Source organism: Artibeus jamaicensis, unplaced genomic scaffold (assembly GCF_021234435.1).
Source record: "Artibeus jamaicensis isolate MK-2021 breed Jamaican fruit bat unplaced genomic scaffold, CSHL_Jam_final contig_196, whole genome shotgun sequence".
Taxonomy (NCBI): Eukaryota; Metazoa; Chordata; class Mammalia; order Chiroptera; family Phyllostomidae; genus Artibeus; species Artibeus jamaicensis.
Genome location: NW_026521401.1, coordinates 3,782,727 through 3,800,102, shown reverse-complemented (window position 1 = coordinate 3,800,102; position 17,376 = coordinate 3,782,727). Strand labels below are relative to the sequence as shown.

Here is a 17,376-nt window from a genome sequence, read left to right as displayed (position 1 = left end):
CTCAAATTGCTTCAGCCGTTCTTCTTTAGTGGGGAGGATGCCCTCATTCTGAGGATGGGGGAAGGGGCAAGATAGAAGGAGGAGAAGGGAGGGCTCTTGGACTGGATGAGCTAAGGGGCAGGAGATACAGGAGGCAGATCCAAGTGAATGAAAGGCCGCTCAAAAGTTGCCCCTGTGTAGGTCGTGAACAGGAGTACCTAGCTGAGAAGGGTATCCTCCTGGTACGGGGCTCTGGACATCTTTTTCTAACTCAGAGATGTCATATGAACTGGGTAGGTGCTACTTTTACCACATACACCCCTCATCAACAAATAAGGATTCAGAGATTTTAATTTATGACTTTTCTGCTGCTTGCGTACTTTTCTTCTGGTCCCTTGATGACTGGACTGATTGGAAGGCTGTTTCACTATCCCCCACTGGCAGGGAAATGGAGTGTCCCTGGATGTTTAGATAAGTAGTTTCTGAAATGACCACAAGAGGGCGCCCCAGCTCTAGAATGCAGCAATAACGCTTGAGCTCTTGACTACTGGGTTGGTTAGGGGGAGAAAGGATACAGATATAGACCAGTGGAATTGCAGATGGGGGTGGAGAGAAAAGGGCCCTCCGCTCTCAGTTCAGGAAGTTTATCTTCTCTCATAAAATGTTTATTATCACATTAAACAGACTGTTAGGAGCTAAGGCTCTCCTTGTTTGGCTCACCTCCCAGGGTTGGGGAAAGGCAAGAAAAAGCCCTCCCTCAGGCCTCCCAACTCCAAAGTGGAGTTTGGAATGAACTCTGCCTCTGCTATGCTGGGCACAGCCTGGGTGGGCTCCGCCACCAAGTCTGAGCCCTTCCAGACCCCCCTCCTCTGACCTTCAGAAGCCAGCCCTGGCCCCACACCCCAACCCAATAACTAACAAACCAGGGCTTGCCAAGTCCGTATCAGCTCATCCGTATCAGCTTAAGAGAAAGTGGAGGGAATCTGTTTCTTTCTGACCTACCTCTTTTCCCTCTTTCTCCACTTCCAGAAGGCTGTTCCTGGCATTATACTCTTAGATTTAACAATTATGGGGGAATGTCCCCCTCTCTCTTGTTGACCATGTGAGGGCAGATATGGCCAGTGGGGACTGGGCTAAGTAAGCTAGAGACAAGCATCAGGAGTAATGAGCTTCAACTCCATGCTCTCCACCGGGTCCCACAGCAATACTCTAGCACATCACAGTGCCATTCTATGCCAAGAGACAGAGACAGCACTAGCTCCTGCAAGGCTGAGAGAGTAGACTGGACACCAGGTGACAGGAACCCCAACCCAAGTTCCCTCCTGGGAAGACTGGCACCAGAGGAAAACCTGGGATGTGAAAATTCACACTTCTCTCTACTAGGGCTTAACTTCTGGTAAAAATAGAAAAGGAAGGGCTTTCCAAAAGGCATGTGGATGAGGGCACAAATTGGAGGTGATGAAAGCCAGCCACACCTGGCATGGACTTTCATCAAGGCACAGACCATCCTATCTTCTCTTCCCCCACCAACCAAACTTGTGAGTCCAGCAGGACTGAAGGGCCCTGCTATAGTCAGTTACCCTAACCAACTGTTCACCCTTGCAAAGATGCACACACAGGCTGTCAGTTGTCAACAAAACTTTATTCAATGGAAACAGCCAGGAGACCCCTCAGGGAACTGCATACCCCTAGGTCCTGGCCCCTACTGTTTGGACCCTAGTGAAATGTGCATAGTCTACCCTCCCCAATGCCAGGAAGAGAAACAGAAGGGGAATGCCATTATTCTGTGATGTGGGGAATGAAAGGGATATAAATAGAAATAGAAATCTGGTTCTCTTTCCTGAAGCTCCAAATGGAGCTGGGGTATGAGGATTCGTGGTCCCAAAGTCAGATGCAGATACATGCCCTGACCTCAGGGATAAATTCCTGACCCCAGCTATTGGATTATGTTTGGAAGGTGCTTCGTAAGATCATGACAGGCAAAACTGGTAGCTCTAAGGGCAGCCAAAACATATCACACACAAGAACTGTGCCTGAAAGCAAAGGTTCAAGATCATCCCAAGGCCCTTGAATTGCCAAAACGCCCAAATGACACTGATGTGCTGTGGCTGAAAAAGCTGGGAAGGCAGTAGGGAGGGGCCAGGGAGAAGACCTGCAAATCCCCAACAGAAAAGCCAGAAGCAGAGTAAGGGAGCCCCACAGGCTGGCATTTGGGTTGGCCCTGGAAAGCTGGAGGGGTATCCAAAGCAAACAGTCTCAGGGTCTAGCATAGTGACATACCACCCTCAACATCACAGGGACCCAGACTCAAGAGAAGCTGTTGCCCTGTCCCCACCCAGGTCACAGTCTTCCAGGGTATCTCATCTCTCAATGTCCTGGATGTATGGCTTGGAGGCTTGCCATGACAGCCATGGGGGCAGAAGGGGATTCAAGCCAGGATGGAGAGATCCGGTGTTAACACTGTTCTACTACAGGTGCCTGTGAGAAGCATGGAGCTGAAGTTGGCAAGGAGGGTGGGAGTTTTCAGAGGTAGACATTGAGGGTCTGCAGAATGCCCTGGCGGCAGAGTGGGCAGTTACGGTGGTAGACTGGGTGGCACATCAGAATTTCAGTGCAGGCCTGGCAGAGACACAGGTGCCGACAAGGAAGAAGCAGCACTGTCTTGCTCTGGTCCTGGCAGATAACGCACTTCTTCCGCTCCTCCTGCTCCTTCAGCAACTTCCATGGGTCTTGCCCAACTGTAGACTCCTCCTCATTAAGTCTCTCCCTGACTGCTGTGGTCACTCTGACTTCCTCCTCTTCTGCCTCTGATCTGATCCCTGCTTCAGGAAAAGTCTCCTGTCGCCAGGTCCTGGCTGAGGGCACCCTCCCAGGGCCAACCTGGGGAGCCCCAGGTGCCCCTCCCCGATTCGGCCAGCTTGCCAGCTGCAGGCTACGGCTCCAGGCTCGGCGCCAAGTATCCAAGCCCAGTACTAGGTGAGACAGCCGCACAACATCCTCTCGAAGCTGGTGGTAGGATGGCCAGGCATAGAGCTGACTGAGTGCCCAGGTAGCCAGCCTCGTGGTGAGGTCCGGGTGCAACATAGTCACTGCTACTGCCAGCACACAAGCCACCAGCACCAGGCCGGTGAGATTGACAAGCACAAAGCTGGCCAAGAGGCGGGCAGCTGAGGCCAGGAGCTCCAGTGCTAGTTGGCAGGGGGTCCAGAGAAGAATGGCCATGGCTACAGCACTGCTGGAAATGTGAGCTACGAAGGTAGCCATAATGTCCATCATCCTCCACAGTGGCCCCATCACTGCATCCCATAGGGCCAGCAGTAGGGAGAAGAGATTCTGAGTGCCAATGAGGCAGATGTTGACCAAGCTGTTGATCACGTAGGCCACCAGGCTCATGGCAATGGCACAGATGTCACAGGCCTGATGCAACAAAGCATGGCCATTGGAGACCACATTGAGGATGCATCGATGCAGTATATCCCGGCTCCTCAATGCCCCATGAGAGGCTAGGTGTCCCAGGAGCTTTAGGCTCTCCAGGCCTGAGCAGCATCTGTAGAGCAGGGTACAGAAGGCCTGAAAGCCTCCCAAAATTAACCTGACCAAGGCTTCCATCAAGGCCAGCAGTGAAAACAGTACTCCGCAGCCCAAGTGCATTAGACTAGTCAGTACAGTGTGTGGCAAGTTGTAGATGAAGGCTAGAAGCCAGGCCAGGGAAGCCAGGAGGGAGGACACCAGCAGGAAGTTGAGGTCCAATACCAAGGTCAGCACGTCCAGCACTAGGCCCACACCATTCACCACCAAGTATAGAGCCTCCATGATGGGGCTACGGAGGTTAGTCAAAAAGAAGTCTAGCTCTTGGTTGATGGAGATGGCAAGGTTGCCAAAAAACGGGGGGGGGGGGGCAGTCAGGGGCTGATTGGAAAGGTGAGAAGTCTCCAACTAAGGGAGAGAATCAACAATCTGAAAAGGAAGTGAGTTAGAGGTGAGTGAGGTCTCAGTGGAGGGAACGAGGACCAGGTGCCTGTCCAGGAGTGCAGGTTTTGAAGGCTGGCTGTTTGGGCGGGAAGAAGCCAAACATTTCTAAAGTGGAGGTGAGCCCGGAGTGGAGAAGAGTCCTCAGCTACTGGTGGTGTACCAAAGCCAAGCAATCAGTCAGAATAAGAGGAGACCCCTGACGGTTGGGATAGGGCCAGGGCCGGGGCCGGGGCCGGGGCCGGGTGGGGAAGCGCAGGCTGGACGCGGGCTCGCGGTCCAGCTACGCAGGTTCCCCTGTCCCCGCCCGGCCCCCGTCCTCTGGGCTCGCGGCGCTTTGCGCCCAAAGAAAGGGTAGGAAAGGGAGTCAACCTCAGCAAACTCCAGGCCCGGCCTCCACTCCGCCGCGCGCCGCCATCTTGTATGCGAAGAGGTGGGGACAAACCCGTGACCGGAGGGAGGGACGACGAACTCTGGTCAATCAGCTAGAACCAACCGCAGGGGACGTCGAGCACTCATTGGTCCGTTTAAAAGACGCTCAAAGAAGGGGAGGGTACTACAGACTAAATCCGCCTTCCTGAGGCAGTGATTGGCCAGTTGAGATCCCATCCGAATATATATTTGTGAAGCTTCGCGCGATCTGCCAAAAAAAAAAAAAAAAAGGATAGGGGTAGGGAAAGGATATCCTTTCCCTAGTCACTATTGCTTCAATTTCATACTCGTAGCGAACTCTTCATCTCCACGCTGGTCTGAACTCCAGAAAGTCTCTGTCCCCCTTCACCCATCCCTGAACACTGCCCGAATCCTTTATTCCCTAAAGTGCCACTGATAAAAAACTGAGATAGTGACAGGAGAAAAACTTTGAGACGTTTCAAATTAAGTGACAGCTGCTGGAAATTGAGAGAAAGAGACCAGAATAATTAACCAGTTAATAGCTGTGGGCCAATTAACAAAAGAGTGCATGTTGGAGCTTTAAATCAATAATCTACTAGTGGCCACTATATGTTGCCTGTAACCAATCAAAAATAGTAAATATTTGTGTTGTTGGAGCAGGGAGCGATTATTTTTTTTAACTTTATTTATTTTTTGAAAAGATTTTATTTATTTATCTTTAGAGGGGAAGGGAAGGAGAGAGGGAGAGAAATATCAGTGCATGGTTGCCTCTCATGTGTCCCCTGCTGGGGGCACATGGCCTGCAACCCAGGCATGTGCCCTGACTGGGAATTGAACCTTGGTCCTTTGGTTCGCAGGACTGTGCTCAGTCCACTGAGCTACACCAGCCAGGACTGGTAGTGATTATGTTTGCTTTTTATCTGAGTAGTTTGGTTTTTTGGGATGTTGAATTGTCTGAGTTCTTTATAAATTTTGTATATTAACCCCTTATCAGATGTGTCATTGACAAATATCTTCTCCCATTCAGAGGTAATCTTTCCATTTTGTTGATGGGTTATTTTGCTGTGCAAAACCGTTTTAGTTTGATGTAGTCCCATTTGTTTAGTTTTTCTTTGCATGAGGTAATATGTCAGACAAAATATTGCTAAGATAAATGTCAGAAACTTTACTACCTATGTTTTCTTCTAGTTTTATGGTTTCAAGTTATATATTTAAGTCTTTAATCTATTTTGAATTTATTCTTGCATGTAGTGTAAGAAGGTGGCCCAGTCTCACTTTTTGGCATATATCTGTCCAATTTCCCAACACCATTTATTGAAAACTGTCTTGACCCATCCTTTATCATAGAATAATTTACCATGTAGGCATGACTTTATTTGTGGGTTCTCTATTTTGTTCCATTGATCTTTGTGTCTGTTTTTATGCCAGTACTATGCCATTTTGATTACTATGGCCTTGTAGTATAGTTTGACACTATAGTTCGATGTTAGGCAGTGTGATACCTACAACTCTGTTCTCCTTTTTCTTTTTTTTACTTTTTTTAAAGATTTTATTTATTTATCTTTAGAGGGGAAGGGAAGGAGAGAGGGAGAGAAACATCAATGTATGGTTGCCTTTCGTGCATCCCCTGCTGGGAACTGGCCTGCAGGGAACCTGCCTGCAACCCAGGCATGTGCCCTGACTGGGAATTGAACCAGTGAGCCTTTGATTCTCAGACCAGCACTCAACCACTGAGCCACACCATCCAGGACTATCTGTATCTTCTTTTATTTCTTTCTTTAATGTTTTATAATTGTCTGAGTACAGGCATTGTACCTCCATGGTTAAATTTATTTCTAGGTGTTTTATTTTATGCAATTGTAAATGGGATTTAGTTTTTAATTTCTCTGATAGAGATTATTGGTGTATAAAATACACATTATTAGAGTATAAAAATGCAACCAATTTCTAAATATTTATTTTGTATCCTGCTACTTTACTGATTTTTTTTATGAGTTTAAGCAGATTTTGGGTGGAATATTTCAGGTGCTCCTAAATAGACAGTTCTCCAAAAACAATACACAGATTGCCAGTAGACGTATGAAAAGATTCTCAACATCATTAATCATTAGAGAAATGAAAATTAAAACCACAGTGAAGTATCACCTCACATCTGTCAGAAAGGCTATCATCAATAAATCAACAAACAAGTATTGGTGAGGTTGCAGGGAAATGTGAACCTTTGTGAACTGTTGGTAGGAATTCAGATTGATGAAACCATTGCGGAAAACAATATGGAAGTTCTTCAAAAAAAATTAGAAATGTAATTGACTTGTGACCCAGAGATTTCACTTCTGGGTATATATCTGAAGAAACCCCAAACACTAATTCAAAAGAACATTGCAGCATTATTTACAATAACCAAGGCATGGAATCAACCCAAATGTCCATCAAGAGACAAGCAGATTGCCCCAAATGATGTGGCATCACCCCACAAAGCAAAAGGTAACCGGTTCAATTCCTGGGAATTGAATCGGTTGCAGGTTCAGTCCCTGTTATGTATGAGAGGCAACAGATCAATGTTTCTCTCTCACTGATGTTTCTCTTCTACTCTTTCTTCCTCCCTTCTCCTCAAGAAAGAAAAGGAAGGAAGGAAGGAAGGGAGGGAGGGAGGGAGGGAGGGAGGGAGAGAAAGAGACGGGTGGGAGGGAAAGCAATGGTATATATATACATTGGAATATTACTCAGCCATAAAAAGAACAAAATCCTACCATTTGTGACAGCATGGATGACCAAGAGTAGGGGTGTCAAACTCATTTTCACTGGCGGCCAAATCAGCCTTGCAGTTGCCTTCAAGGGGCCAAATGTAACTTTAGGACTGTATAAATGTAACTACTCCTTAACTAGGGGCTAGGAGCTGAGCGCTGCCACTGGGTAGAAACAAGGTGCTGGGCCAGATAGAACAAGGTGGAGGGCCAGATTCAGCCCATGGGTCTTGTGTTTGCCACCTGTGACCTAGAGGGTATTATGCTAATGGAAATAAGCCAGATACTTATAAGACAAAGACTATATAATTTCACTTATAGGTGGAATTTAAAGAATAAAATAAACAAACAAAATAGAAACAGACTTACAGATATAAAGAACAGACTGATGGATGCCAGAGGGGGAGGTGGGTTGGGGGACTGGGTGGAAAAGGTGGAGATTAGAAGTGCTAATTAGTTGTTACACAGTTACAGGGATATAAAGTAAAGCACAGGAGATACAGTCAATAATGTTGCAATGATTGTGTATGGTGCCAGGTGGGTCCCTGAAATACCAAGGGGTACACTTTGTAAAGTATATGATTTCTAACCATTATGTCATGCACCAAAAACTAATATGAAATAATGTTGAATGCAAACTGTAACTGAAAAATAAAAATTTAAAAATAGCAGATTGTTTTTACAGACTGACCTCCTTTCACCTTATCCCACCCACCTTATCTGTAACCGATGTAAATTCTTTCAAACAACTTACATCTTTCTTCCTCAAAATGTAATGTATAAAAGCCCCCATCACCTCAAGGACTGAGGACATGCTTATCTCTTCCACCTGGCCGTGCTGCTGGTGGTTAAGACTGCATGCTCTGCACCTTTTCTGGGTCGCAGTATGACCCAATAAACCTTTTTCTTTCCATTCAAAAAGGTTTTCAGGAGACTTCCAGTCAAGATAGTGGCATAGATAAACATGGCTCATCTCCTCACACAACCACATCAAAATTACAACTAAAATATAGAACAACCATCACTCAGAAACGTCAGAAATTGAGTGGAATGGAAGTCTAACAGCTATGGAATTTTTAAAAGTGCATCCATCCAGACTGGTAGGAGGGGTGCAGACATGGAATAGGCTGATCCCACATTCACATTTGGTGGCTAAAATACAGGAGGGATATCTCAGGAGTGAGGAGTCCCAGCCTCACAAGCCACCACCCCCCCTCCAGCCCAGGGTTCCAGTACCAGGAAGATAAGCACCCCTAACTTCTGGCTGCAAAAAACAGCTGGGATTGAAAGTTGAAGAAATTTCTGGAGTCCCAAGCAGTTCCTCTTCAGGAACCCACACACAGACACAGACTCACTCCCTCTAAACTCAAGCACCAGGGTAGCAGATTGAAAGTCACCAGTGGCATATAGGGAGAAAGTGAAGTGTCTGGTAATGCAGACCTTGGCCTGCAGGGTCCTTGGTCTTGTGGCTGCAATGGGCAAATTCACATGGACTACAGAAGTCCTATGGAGAAAAAGGGACTGCATGGATGCTCTCTAAGTGAGAGAGAGAGAGCCCCAACCCCTGCCTGAACAGGCTTTTATTGCTTTTCTGGGTACATTATATCAAAGATGATCCTCATTTACTATGCACAGGTTCACTGTAGGTGATTACCTTCTACAGATAACAAAGGAAAGAATGTTGCCAATTACTTCAAAGAGAAGGATGTGGCAGCTGAAGGGGAAAAGTGGTTGAACTGGTTACACTCCATACTTGGGAGGTTTAGCACAGATTTTAGGATGTGACTTTAGAGATATGCAGTAAACATTTCTGCCTCAATTCAGGGTGAGGGAGTTTTAGCAAAAGCAAGCCTCATAGCAGCCTGGGTACAATGCAGGCCTGATTCCCTACGGGAAAACCTGTGGGGGAAACCTGTGGGTTCTGTGTGCTGACCTCGCTCCCCACTGGCCTTTCTGAATAGGGGCTGGGCTACATTCTCCATGCAACATGGAATGGTCCCCTATAGTCTGGCATCAAGATGAGAGCTGGGAACAGCCTTCTCCCAGACAGAAAGGTGGGCCATTATCTCTTTTCTGAACTCTCACCCGATAGAGCCACAGAATGGGCAGGCAGGTACCATAGCTGAGACTATCAACCAGATACTTTTTGCCCTACCCTGGATATCCCAAGAAACTCCATTCCACCCAACTTGCAGGCCCACCCAAGCTTCTTTTCCATATGAATGGCTGCTCTTGACTCATGCTTCACAACACTCTAAATCTTTTCAAACCAGCAACAGCCTCAGTGAGCTCCCAACCCCAGTACATCTTGCTATGGGACCACAGGCCTGGCACTAGCCACAGCCAGCCTAGACTCATATCTTGGCTTCTCCTAAGAATCTCCAGGCCCAGCACAAGTAGCAGCCTTCTAGGATTGCTTTATAGCTCAGGCAGAGTGGCCCTGGGAAAAACACGGGTGGGGGCTGAATTTGGCCTACACCACCCAGAAAATGTCAGACCCTGCACACCCAGTGAACACCTACAGACCATATCAGAGCACCATTACCTGTCCCTGCACAGCTGATCCTCCAGGGAAGGCAGTGGTTGGTGGTAAGTGGTCATAGCCAGTCCCTGCAGCTGATTGGCCTGGGTAAATCCCTCCCATTAACCTGCCAACAGTAGTCAAGGATCAACTACAAGAGGAGGGTGTACTCACCCCACATGAAGGGTGCACCTTGAGTACCCAGCTTGGGTAATGGTGGAGGCTGTACCACTGGGCCCTACAAGACACATCTACTACCTACAGGCTACACTACCAAGACAGGGAACCATAGCAGCTCTACCTAATACAGAGGAACAAACACAGGGAGGCTGCCAAAATGAGGAGACAAAGAAACATGACCCAAATGAGAGAATAGATCAAAACTCCAGAGAAAGAACTAAACAAAATGGAGATAAACAATCTATTAGATACAGAGTTCAAAACACTGTTTATAGAAATGCTCAAGGAACCTAGTGAGGATATCAACGGCATAAAAAAGATCCAGTCAGAAACAAAGAATACACTAATTGAAATAAAGAACAATTGACAGGGAGAAAAAAGTAGAGTGGATGAAGCTGAAAATCAAAACAATAATTTGGAACATAAGGAAGCAAAAAACAACCAATCAGAACAACACAAAGAAAAAACAATTTAAAAAATGAGGATAGTGTAAGCAACCTCTTGTAAAACGTCTAGAAATTGAAACTTTACATCCCAGGGGTGCCAGAAGGAGAAGAAAAAGAGCAAGAATTTGTATTTGTATTTGAAATGTATTTGAATTTGAATGTATTTGAAATGTACAAGAATTTGAAATGTATTTGAAAAAATAATGAAAGAAAACTTTCCTAATTTGGTGAAGGTAATAAACATGGAAGTACAGGAAGCACCAGAGAGTCCCAAACAAGATGGAGACAAAGAGGCCCACTCCAAGACACATCATAATTAAAAGGCCAAAGGTTAAAGAAAGAATCTTAAAAGCAGCAAGAGAAAAGAAGTTAATTACCAGATGATTGCCAGATGAGGGCGGGGAGGGGAAGAGTGGGTGAAGAGGTGAGAAGTACAAATAGGTAGTTACAGAATAGCCACAGGGATGTAAAGTACAGTATAGGAAATGGAGTAGCCAAAGAACTTATATGCATGACCCATGAACATGAACAATGGTGGGGGGATTGCCTGAGGGAGTAGGAGGTGCTTCCTGAGGGAAGGGTGGAGGGCATATAAAGTAAAGCACAGAAGACAGGACAACTATAATATGCGACAGGACAACTGTAATATGCTATTACAGTTGTCCTGATTTTCCCCCTTGCCGCCGCTGAGGGGGTAAAATTAGAACAACTGTAATAGCATAATCAATAAAATATAATTTAAAATAAATACCTGCGAACCAGACAATCGCGGTTCAATTCCCAGTCAGGGCACATGCCAGAGTTGCAGGCAGGTTCCCTGCAGGCCAGTTTCTAGCAGGGGATGCACGAAAGGCAACCATACATTGATGTTTCTCTCTCTCTCTCCTTCCCTTCCCCTCTAGGGATAAATAAATAAAATCTTAAACAATAAATAAATAAATAAATAAATAAATAAATAAATATTTAAATAAAACTCTAACCACAAAATGCTAATTTCTCTAAACAAAGGAAAATAATACACAGATTTGTTTTAGGCTCCTGCTCAGATTATGGTCTTTTATGAGTACTGTTGCTATTATTGTTTTTATTGTCCCACTGTACATTGTCTCCTATTTTGAGGTTTAGACAATACACCCACCTGCCCTTCAAAATACTAGATCCCACCACTGCTAACATATCCTCTTCAAAAATCTTACTTGTCCAGTGACGAGTTCTTAATCTACCTTAGTTTTACTCTACCTTACTGCAACACTTAACACCAGTGACTACTTCCTCCACCTTTGGTTCCTAGATATTACCCTCTCCCATAGTCTTTCTGTTTCAGTCATGGCTCCTCTCCTTGCTACATGATGATTTTTTAAAATATATTTTATTGATTATGCCATTACAGTTCTATTTCCCCCCTTCATTCCCCTCCACCCTGCACACCCCTCCACCACCATTCCCCCCTCCCTTTAGTTTATGACCACATGTCTCAAGTTCCTTAGATTCTATATTCCCCATACTATTCTTGCCCTCCCCCCATCTATTTTCTACCTACTGTCTATGCTACTTATTCTCTGTACCTTCTCCGCCCTTCTCCTTCTCCCATTCCCCTGTTTCTAAATCTCCATGTGATCTTCATTTCTATGGCTCTGCTCCTGATTTAGCTGTCCTCTTTGTTTTTGTTTTAGGTGTGGTTCTTAGTAACTGAGTTTGCTGTCCTTTCACTGTTCATGTTTTTTATCTTCTTCTCCTTAGGTAAGTCCCTTTAACATTTCATATAATAAGGGCTTGGTGATGATGAACTCCTTGAATTTGATCTTATCTGAGAAGCTCTTTATCTGTCCTTCCATTCTAAATGAAAGCTTTGCTGGATAAATCAATCTTGGATGTAGGTCTTTGGATTTCATGACTTGGAATACTTCTTTCCAGCCCCTTCTTGCCTGTAAGGTCTCTTTTGAGAAATCCGCTGACAGTCTGATGGGAACTCCTTTGTAGGTGACTGTCCCCTTATCTCTTGCTGCTTCTAGAATTCTCTCTTTCATTTTAATCTCGGCTAATGTAATTATGATGTGCCTTGGTGTGTTTCTTCTTGGGTCAAACTTCTTTGGGACTCTCTGAGCTTTCTGGATTTCCTGGAAGTCTATTTCCTTTGCCAGATTGGGGAAATTCTCCTTCATTATTTGTTCAAATAAGTTTTCCTCTCATGGCTGTTCCTCTTCCCCTTCTGTTACTCCTATAATTCGGATGTTGTGATGTTTAAAGATGTCCTGAAGGTTCCTAAGCCTCTCCTCATTTTTTTGAATTCTTGTTTCTTCATCCTTTTCTGTTTGGTCATTTTTTTTTTCTCATTCTGGTCCACTCCTTTGATTTGAGTCTCAGTTTACTTTCCATTAGTATTGGTTTTCTGTGCATTTTCCTTCATTTCAATTAGTTTAGCCTTCATATGTTCCTCTAATTTGTGACTATAATCAACCAGTTGTGTGAGCATCCTGATCACCAGTGTTTTGAACTGTGCATCTGAAAGTTTGGCTATTTCTTGTTTGCTTAGATTTATCGGCTCTGGGGCTCTGAGTTGTTCTTTAGCCATGTTTCAATCTTTTTGTGCCTGTTACGTACGAGGAGGTGTTCACCAGGGCGGGGCCACCCAGGTTTGTGATGCTGTATGTGGGGGCAGGGTCAGAGAGGAACAATGGCAGTCCCCTCTGCCACTTTCCGCAGCTGGGGCCTGTGCCAGTCTGTCTCACTGCTCTCCTTCACTGGTTTATCTGTGCTCCAATGTGTGACTGTGGTCAGCCCTCAGTGAGTCCACTGCCTTGTGTCCTCAGTGGGTCCGCCTGCTACTCCACACCTGGGATCCACCTACTGCTGCCGCTGCACCTGGGTTGCGCACGTGGGTTGCACACCCGGGTGGGTCAGGTGGATCTTTCCTGCCCGACCCCGCTCTGCTGCTGGCTCTGCCCCTCTTACTGGTTTGGCTGAAGGGTTTGTTGTTGTCAGACTTCCATGTAGTTCGATTTTATGTGGTTTGGTTGTGTTTTTGTTGCTAAAACTTTGTTGTTTTTAAACTTGGTTGTGTGAGAAGGTACAGTGCTTCCACCTACACCTCCATTTTGGTGGAAGTCACTACATGATGATTTTTAAATGTTTCTTCAGTCTGAATCTCTCTTACAAAGTTCAGGTTTTGACTGCTTCCTGAACATGGTCAGTTCTTAGATATCTCACCGGTGCTTCGAACTCAATGTATCCAAAATCAAACTCAGCAAATTAGCTGTGCCTGCATTGTGTGCAGTTATTCAGCCAACCTTGCACACCAAGAAAGGACTTCATGGAGTTGGAAGGATCTTCTAAGACAGTATTTCCATTAGTTTGATACCATGGCCTCCCCTTTGAATGATCTGAGGCCATGCTGAGTGAGCCACAACCTTTGACTCAGCTGGCAACCCTGCTGTGGGCAAGCAGACAGAGGTTACCTGTGGCCAAAATTCTTGTGACAAATGAATTACTACAAAATATTCTTAAGATAGAATAATGGGTGAGAGTACCATGTGACCACAATGCAAAGAAGTTCTGGAATGGCCCCTTTTGAGAAACCAAGGTGCTTCCCAATGCCGAGAGGTTATAGATCAATCCCCTTGAGGTGATTGTGGAAACAGTGGTTCAGGTTTAATTCAAGCAGCATCTCTACTGACTAGATGATGTTTCTTTTTCCTCCAAGACTGGTTTTCAGATAAAAGCTAATTCAAACACACAGTTACAAAAGTAGGGTCATCATTTATTTGGAGGCAGAAAAGGAAGACTAGAGTGTTGTTGGGAAGAATTGACATCAACTGACTTTAGGCAGGAAGTTCAAGGTGTTTAGTAGTGTATGTCCCAGGGATTGAGAAGAATGTAAACCAGATATTGAGAAAACTGAAGGCCTGGAGATGCTATACTGGCAGAATTCTGTAATGGAAGATGCAGTGGGCATCAAGGGGCCTGCTGGAGCAACAGTTGGTTTCTGCTCTTTCTATAGGGCTATTTTTTCCTTGCTAGGTGAGAGATGCTAGCTGAGACTAGGAGGGGTTTTTAGATGTTGTGGTGCTTGTGGATTAAGAGATTGAATAAAACCATGAAAGAATATCTAATTTGGTAAGTTTGTTTTGCGACATTATGTGTACTATAACCTTCCCTCTCACTTCTCCATCAAGCATTTAGTAAAATCTATATTACCGCCATGGTTTTAGAGTTGGATTCTGTTTCCTCTTGAATTTAACTTTGCTTTTCAATTATGCAAACCATTTACAGGGTCCCAAAGTCAAAACTGTATAAAAATGTCCATTCATAGATTTCATTTCATCCTGTCCCCTCCAACCTGTTTCTCCCAGTACCTCACAAGAGCCTGATGATTTATAGTTCCATAAGCACTCTGAAATTGATTCAGTATTTTCAATAGTGGCTGAAGAACATTTGCAATATTTATAGTTTTTAAATTTTGTGTATATATATATATATATATATATATATATATAGGTGAAACATATTTAATTGGTTTTAGCCATTTTTTAAAATTAAGATAAGGACTGAAAAAAAGAAACTTACAATTTTAGTCATTGATTTAAGAGATTTTTTAAGGCAAGTTCATGATAACAAGACTAATATGGTTAGTAAAGGTCGAGATGAACAAGCGAGAATTTTAACCAAAAATCCAGAAGCATTTTTTGTACCATGTGCACATAGATGAGCTTTTTACTAGACCTGACCTCAATTGTGCTGATCATGATGGAAATCACAGAAACAATAAAAAGGTTTTAAACAATATTTCTGGATCTGGTTCATGTTCCCTGTGACCCTTTTGCTCCAAGACAGCCCTGGAGGCTCAGTAGCAGCAACTCACGATCTTACAAAAGATGAAGAAAGGTTCATCTTCAGTGAAAGTTTCAATAATTGAAGATAAAGATGAGGAAGCAGAGATTTGAAGATGAATACACATCTGTCAGATAATAAAGAGGAAGAAGATATCTCTGGTGAACCTGAAGCTTCATCAAGTGCAGATACAACTATCTTTGTGAAAGGAAAAGGTTTACCAGCAAATAACTGAAATTGCTGGTAGGCTTTACAAACAAGGGTACAGGAGGTTTTGTTGTTGAATCCCTAGATGCCTCATTCTGTTATCCTCAGGACTACCAGCTTTATATCAAGAATTTCACAGATCTTCCTCTGAACACTGTAGTACCACCCCAGAGACAGGCAACTTCATTCCTGTAGAGCCTTTGGTCTAGTCATCAATCTGAACTGCAAAGATTTGAATAGCTATGTATTTTAAGATGCTGTCTTCAATCAAACGGTTACAATTGTTGAAAGAAAGGATGAGGTAGATGAAGAAACTATCTTTGTGTGTATGTTCCTTGCTGGTCTTGGGCTCTTGGGTTTTTGTTGACCTTCATCAACTCTTGGAATCTAGAAAGTGCAAGAGACACATACGGAAAGTAGAGATAGATACATAAAGTCAGAATGATGTTGACATGAGTTGGAGTCCTCAGGAAACTCTGACTTAGATTAGGAAGCTTCAACAAAAAGATTGCTAAAGAAACAAGCAAAGAAAAGATCAGTGGGATCTGATGAGTAAATGTCTTTACTTAACCTTCCTCTAAAGTTTTTCAGCCTTGAAGGGAATTAGTGCAGAGAAGCCATATCACCATAGAAGACAACTACTATTAATATTTATGTGTGGACTGAGCAATCAGTCTGTGGCGATAATATTGCTGACAGGGCACTGCATTCATTTTTCTACAGTAAGATCTGTAGCTGGGTAGGTTGGCCTTTCAACTATTTTATATTTATCTATACACACACACACCACCAACAGCCATCATTTTCACTTTATAAATGAGAAGTTCAAGTAACAGACCAAGGTCTCTAATTGTTGGTGCTAATTCTTGCACACTTTCTTTCTCAGGGGAATTGAAAGAGGAGCCCAAGCCCTCATACCCTTACTCCTAGAGCCTAAGGGTTTCTGACACAAAGGTAAAGTTGCCAAAGAACCTACACTCAGACTAGAAGATAAAAGCACTCGTGAGAATTTAACAGATTCCCCTCCATGTGGCTTCAAGCTACCAGCACACAAACCCTACTAACACTCTTAATCTTCTCCTCAGCTCTTCTGCTGAAGAATCTGGCCTTCACAATGACAGGTGCTTTGGGAGCTTTCCCTTCTCCAGGACTTTGTAGTAGCCCTAGAAGAAAATAAAAAGGGGTTATAGCACATCTTGACTGGTACCAACTCCCTAATGGGTATGAGGAAAAATGCCAGACAACCCACTCCATCAGGTGCTGGGGAGGGCATGTTTCTGATCTGGGCACTAACTGGGGGCACTGACTGCCCTCATCAGTGAGTCAAGACCAGCAAATTCTCTCTGAGAACTGTTGCACAACAGGACAACAGCTGTCAGGATGTGACTCTAGTCTCGGGCACAAATTTGTGTTTTTTAAACCATTAAAACCTATGTGTGTGCCTGTGAGCTGCTGGTCTTACCAGAATCATTAAACTACCTGAAGCATGCCTTTAGAATACTGAATATGAAACTATTGTCTCTTTCTTGACATTTTCTGGTAATTTCTCCCAAAAGTCAATACTTGCCCAATACAATTATAGATGTCCTGCTTCGTACTATTCTAAAGAAAACAGTTTGCTTCTTCCTTAGAATTCCAATTGATGGCACAAATTAAAATTTTATTGTTATTGTTGGTATTTTGAAACTAGTGTTCTAAAGGCACAAGCAGGAGAAGCTGATTTTTAGCAATAGAGTTGTTTTGATATTTTGCTGCTTTTTATTATCATATATATCTTCAGAACACTCCCCAAATAAGTTCAAGGGATTTGGGGATCTCTAGTAACAAAATTGTAAAACACGAAAATTCTGCTGATTTTGATATATAAAATCAACCCCACCCTCCTTTTTATCAAAAAGAAAATGGCATATTTGTGGAAACTAAGATGTTTTATTCTTTGTTGTTCTATTTCTTACCCAAGGGATAGTTTTGGAATGATTTTAGACCTACTTAGTTGTTGTTTTTTTAAGAGATATTATGTCTCTCCTTAATAGAAGCATTTTGCCTAAGAAAAATTGCCTTGGTTACAGATTAAGCCAAAGATCAATTGATAGGTACAGACATATATTCC

The 17,376-nt window shown here is 43.9% G+C and overlaps 1 protein-coding gene, 1 non-coding gene and 1 pseudogene across 2 annotated transcripts; 1 reads left to right on the top strand and 2 right to left on the bottom strand.

The window, feature by feature from the left end:
* Positions 1 to 1,600: 1,600 nt before the first annotated feature.
* RNF26 (ring finger protein 26) lies at positions 1,601 to 4,381 on the bottom strand. The gene has a single exon (XM_037147344.2). It carries the CDS (start codon positions 3,790 to 3,792, stop codon positions 2,503 to 2,505), a length of 1,290 nt encoding a protein of 429 aa, XP_037003239.2. The 5' UTR covers positions 3,793 to 4,381; the 3' UTR covers positions 1,601 to 2,502.
* Positions 4,382 to 12,487: 8,106 nt separating this feature from the next.
* LOC119050727 (translocon-associated protein subunit alpha-like) lies at positions 12,488 to 15,822 on the top strand (annotated as a pseudogene).
* A 713-nt stretch (positions 15,823 to 16,535) lies between these two features.
* On the bottom strand, positions 16,536 to 16,665 carry LOC119050812 (small nucleolar RNA SNORA3/SNORA45 family). Its single transcript, XR_005082812.1, has one exon. It is a non-coding gene; the product is annotated as a small nucleolar RNA SNORA3/SNORA45 family (small nucleolar RNA).
* Between the last annotated feature and the right edge of the window lie 711 nt (positions 16,666 to 17,376).

Coding starts and splice junctions, on each gene's coding strand:
- RNF26 (XM_037147344.2), bottom strand. CDS start 3,792: ATGGAGGCTCTATACTTGGTGGTGAATGGTGTGGGCCTAGTGCTGGAC.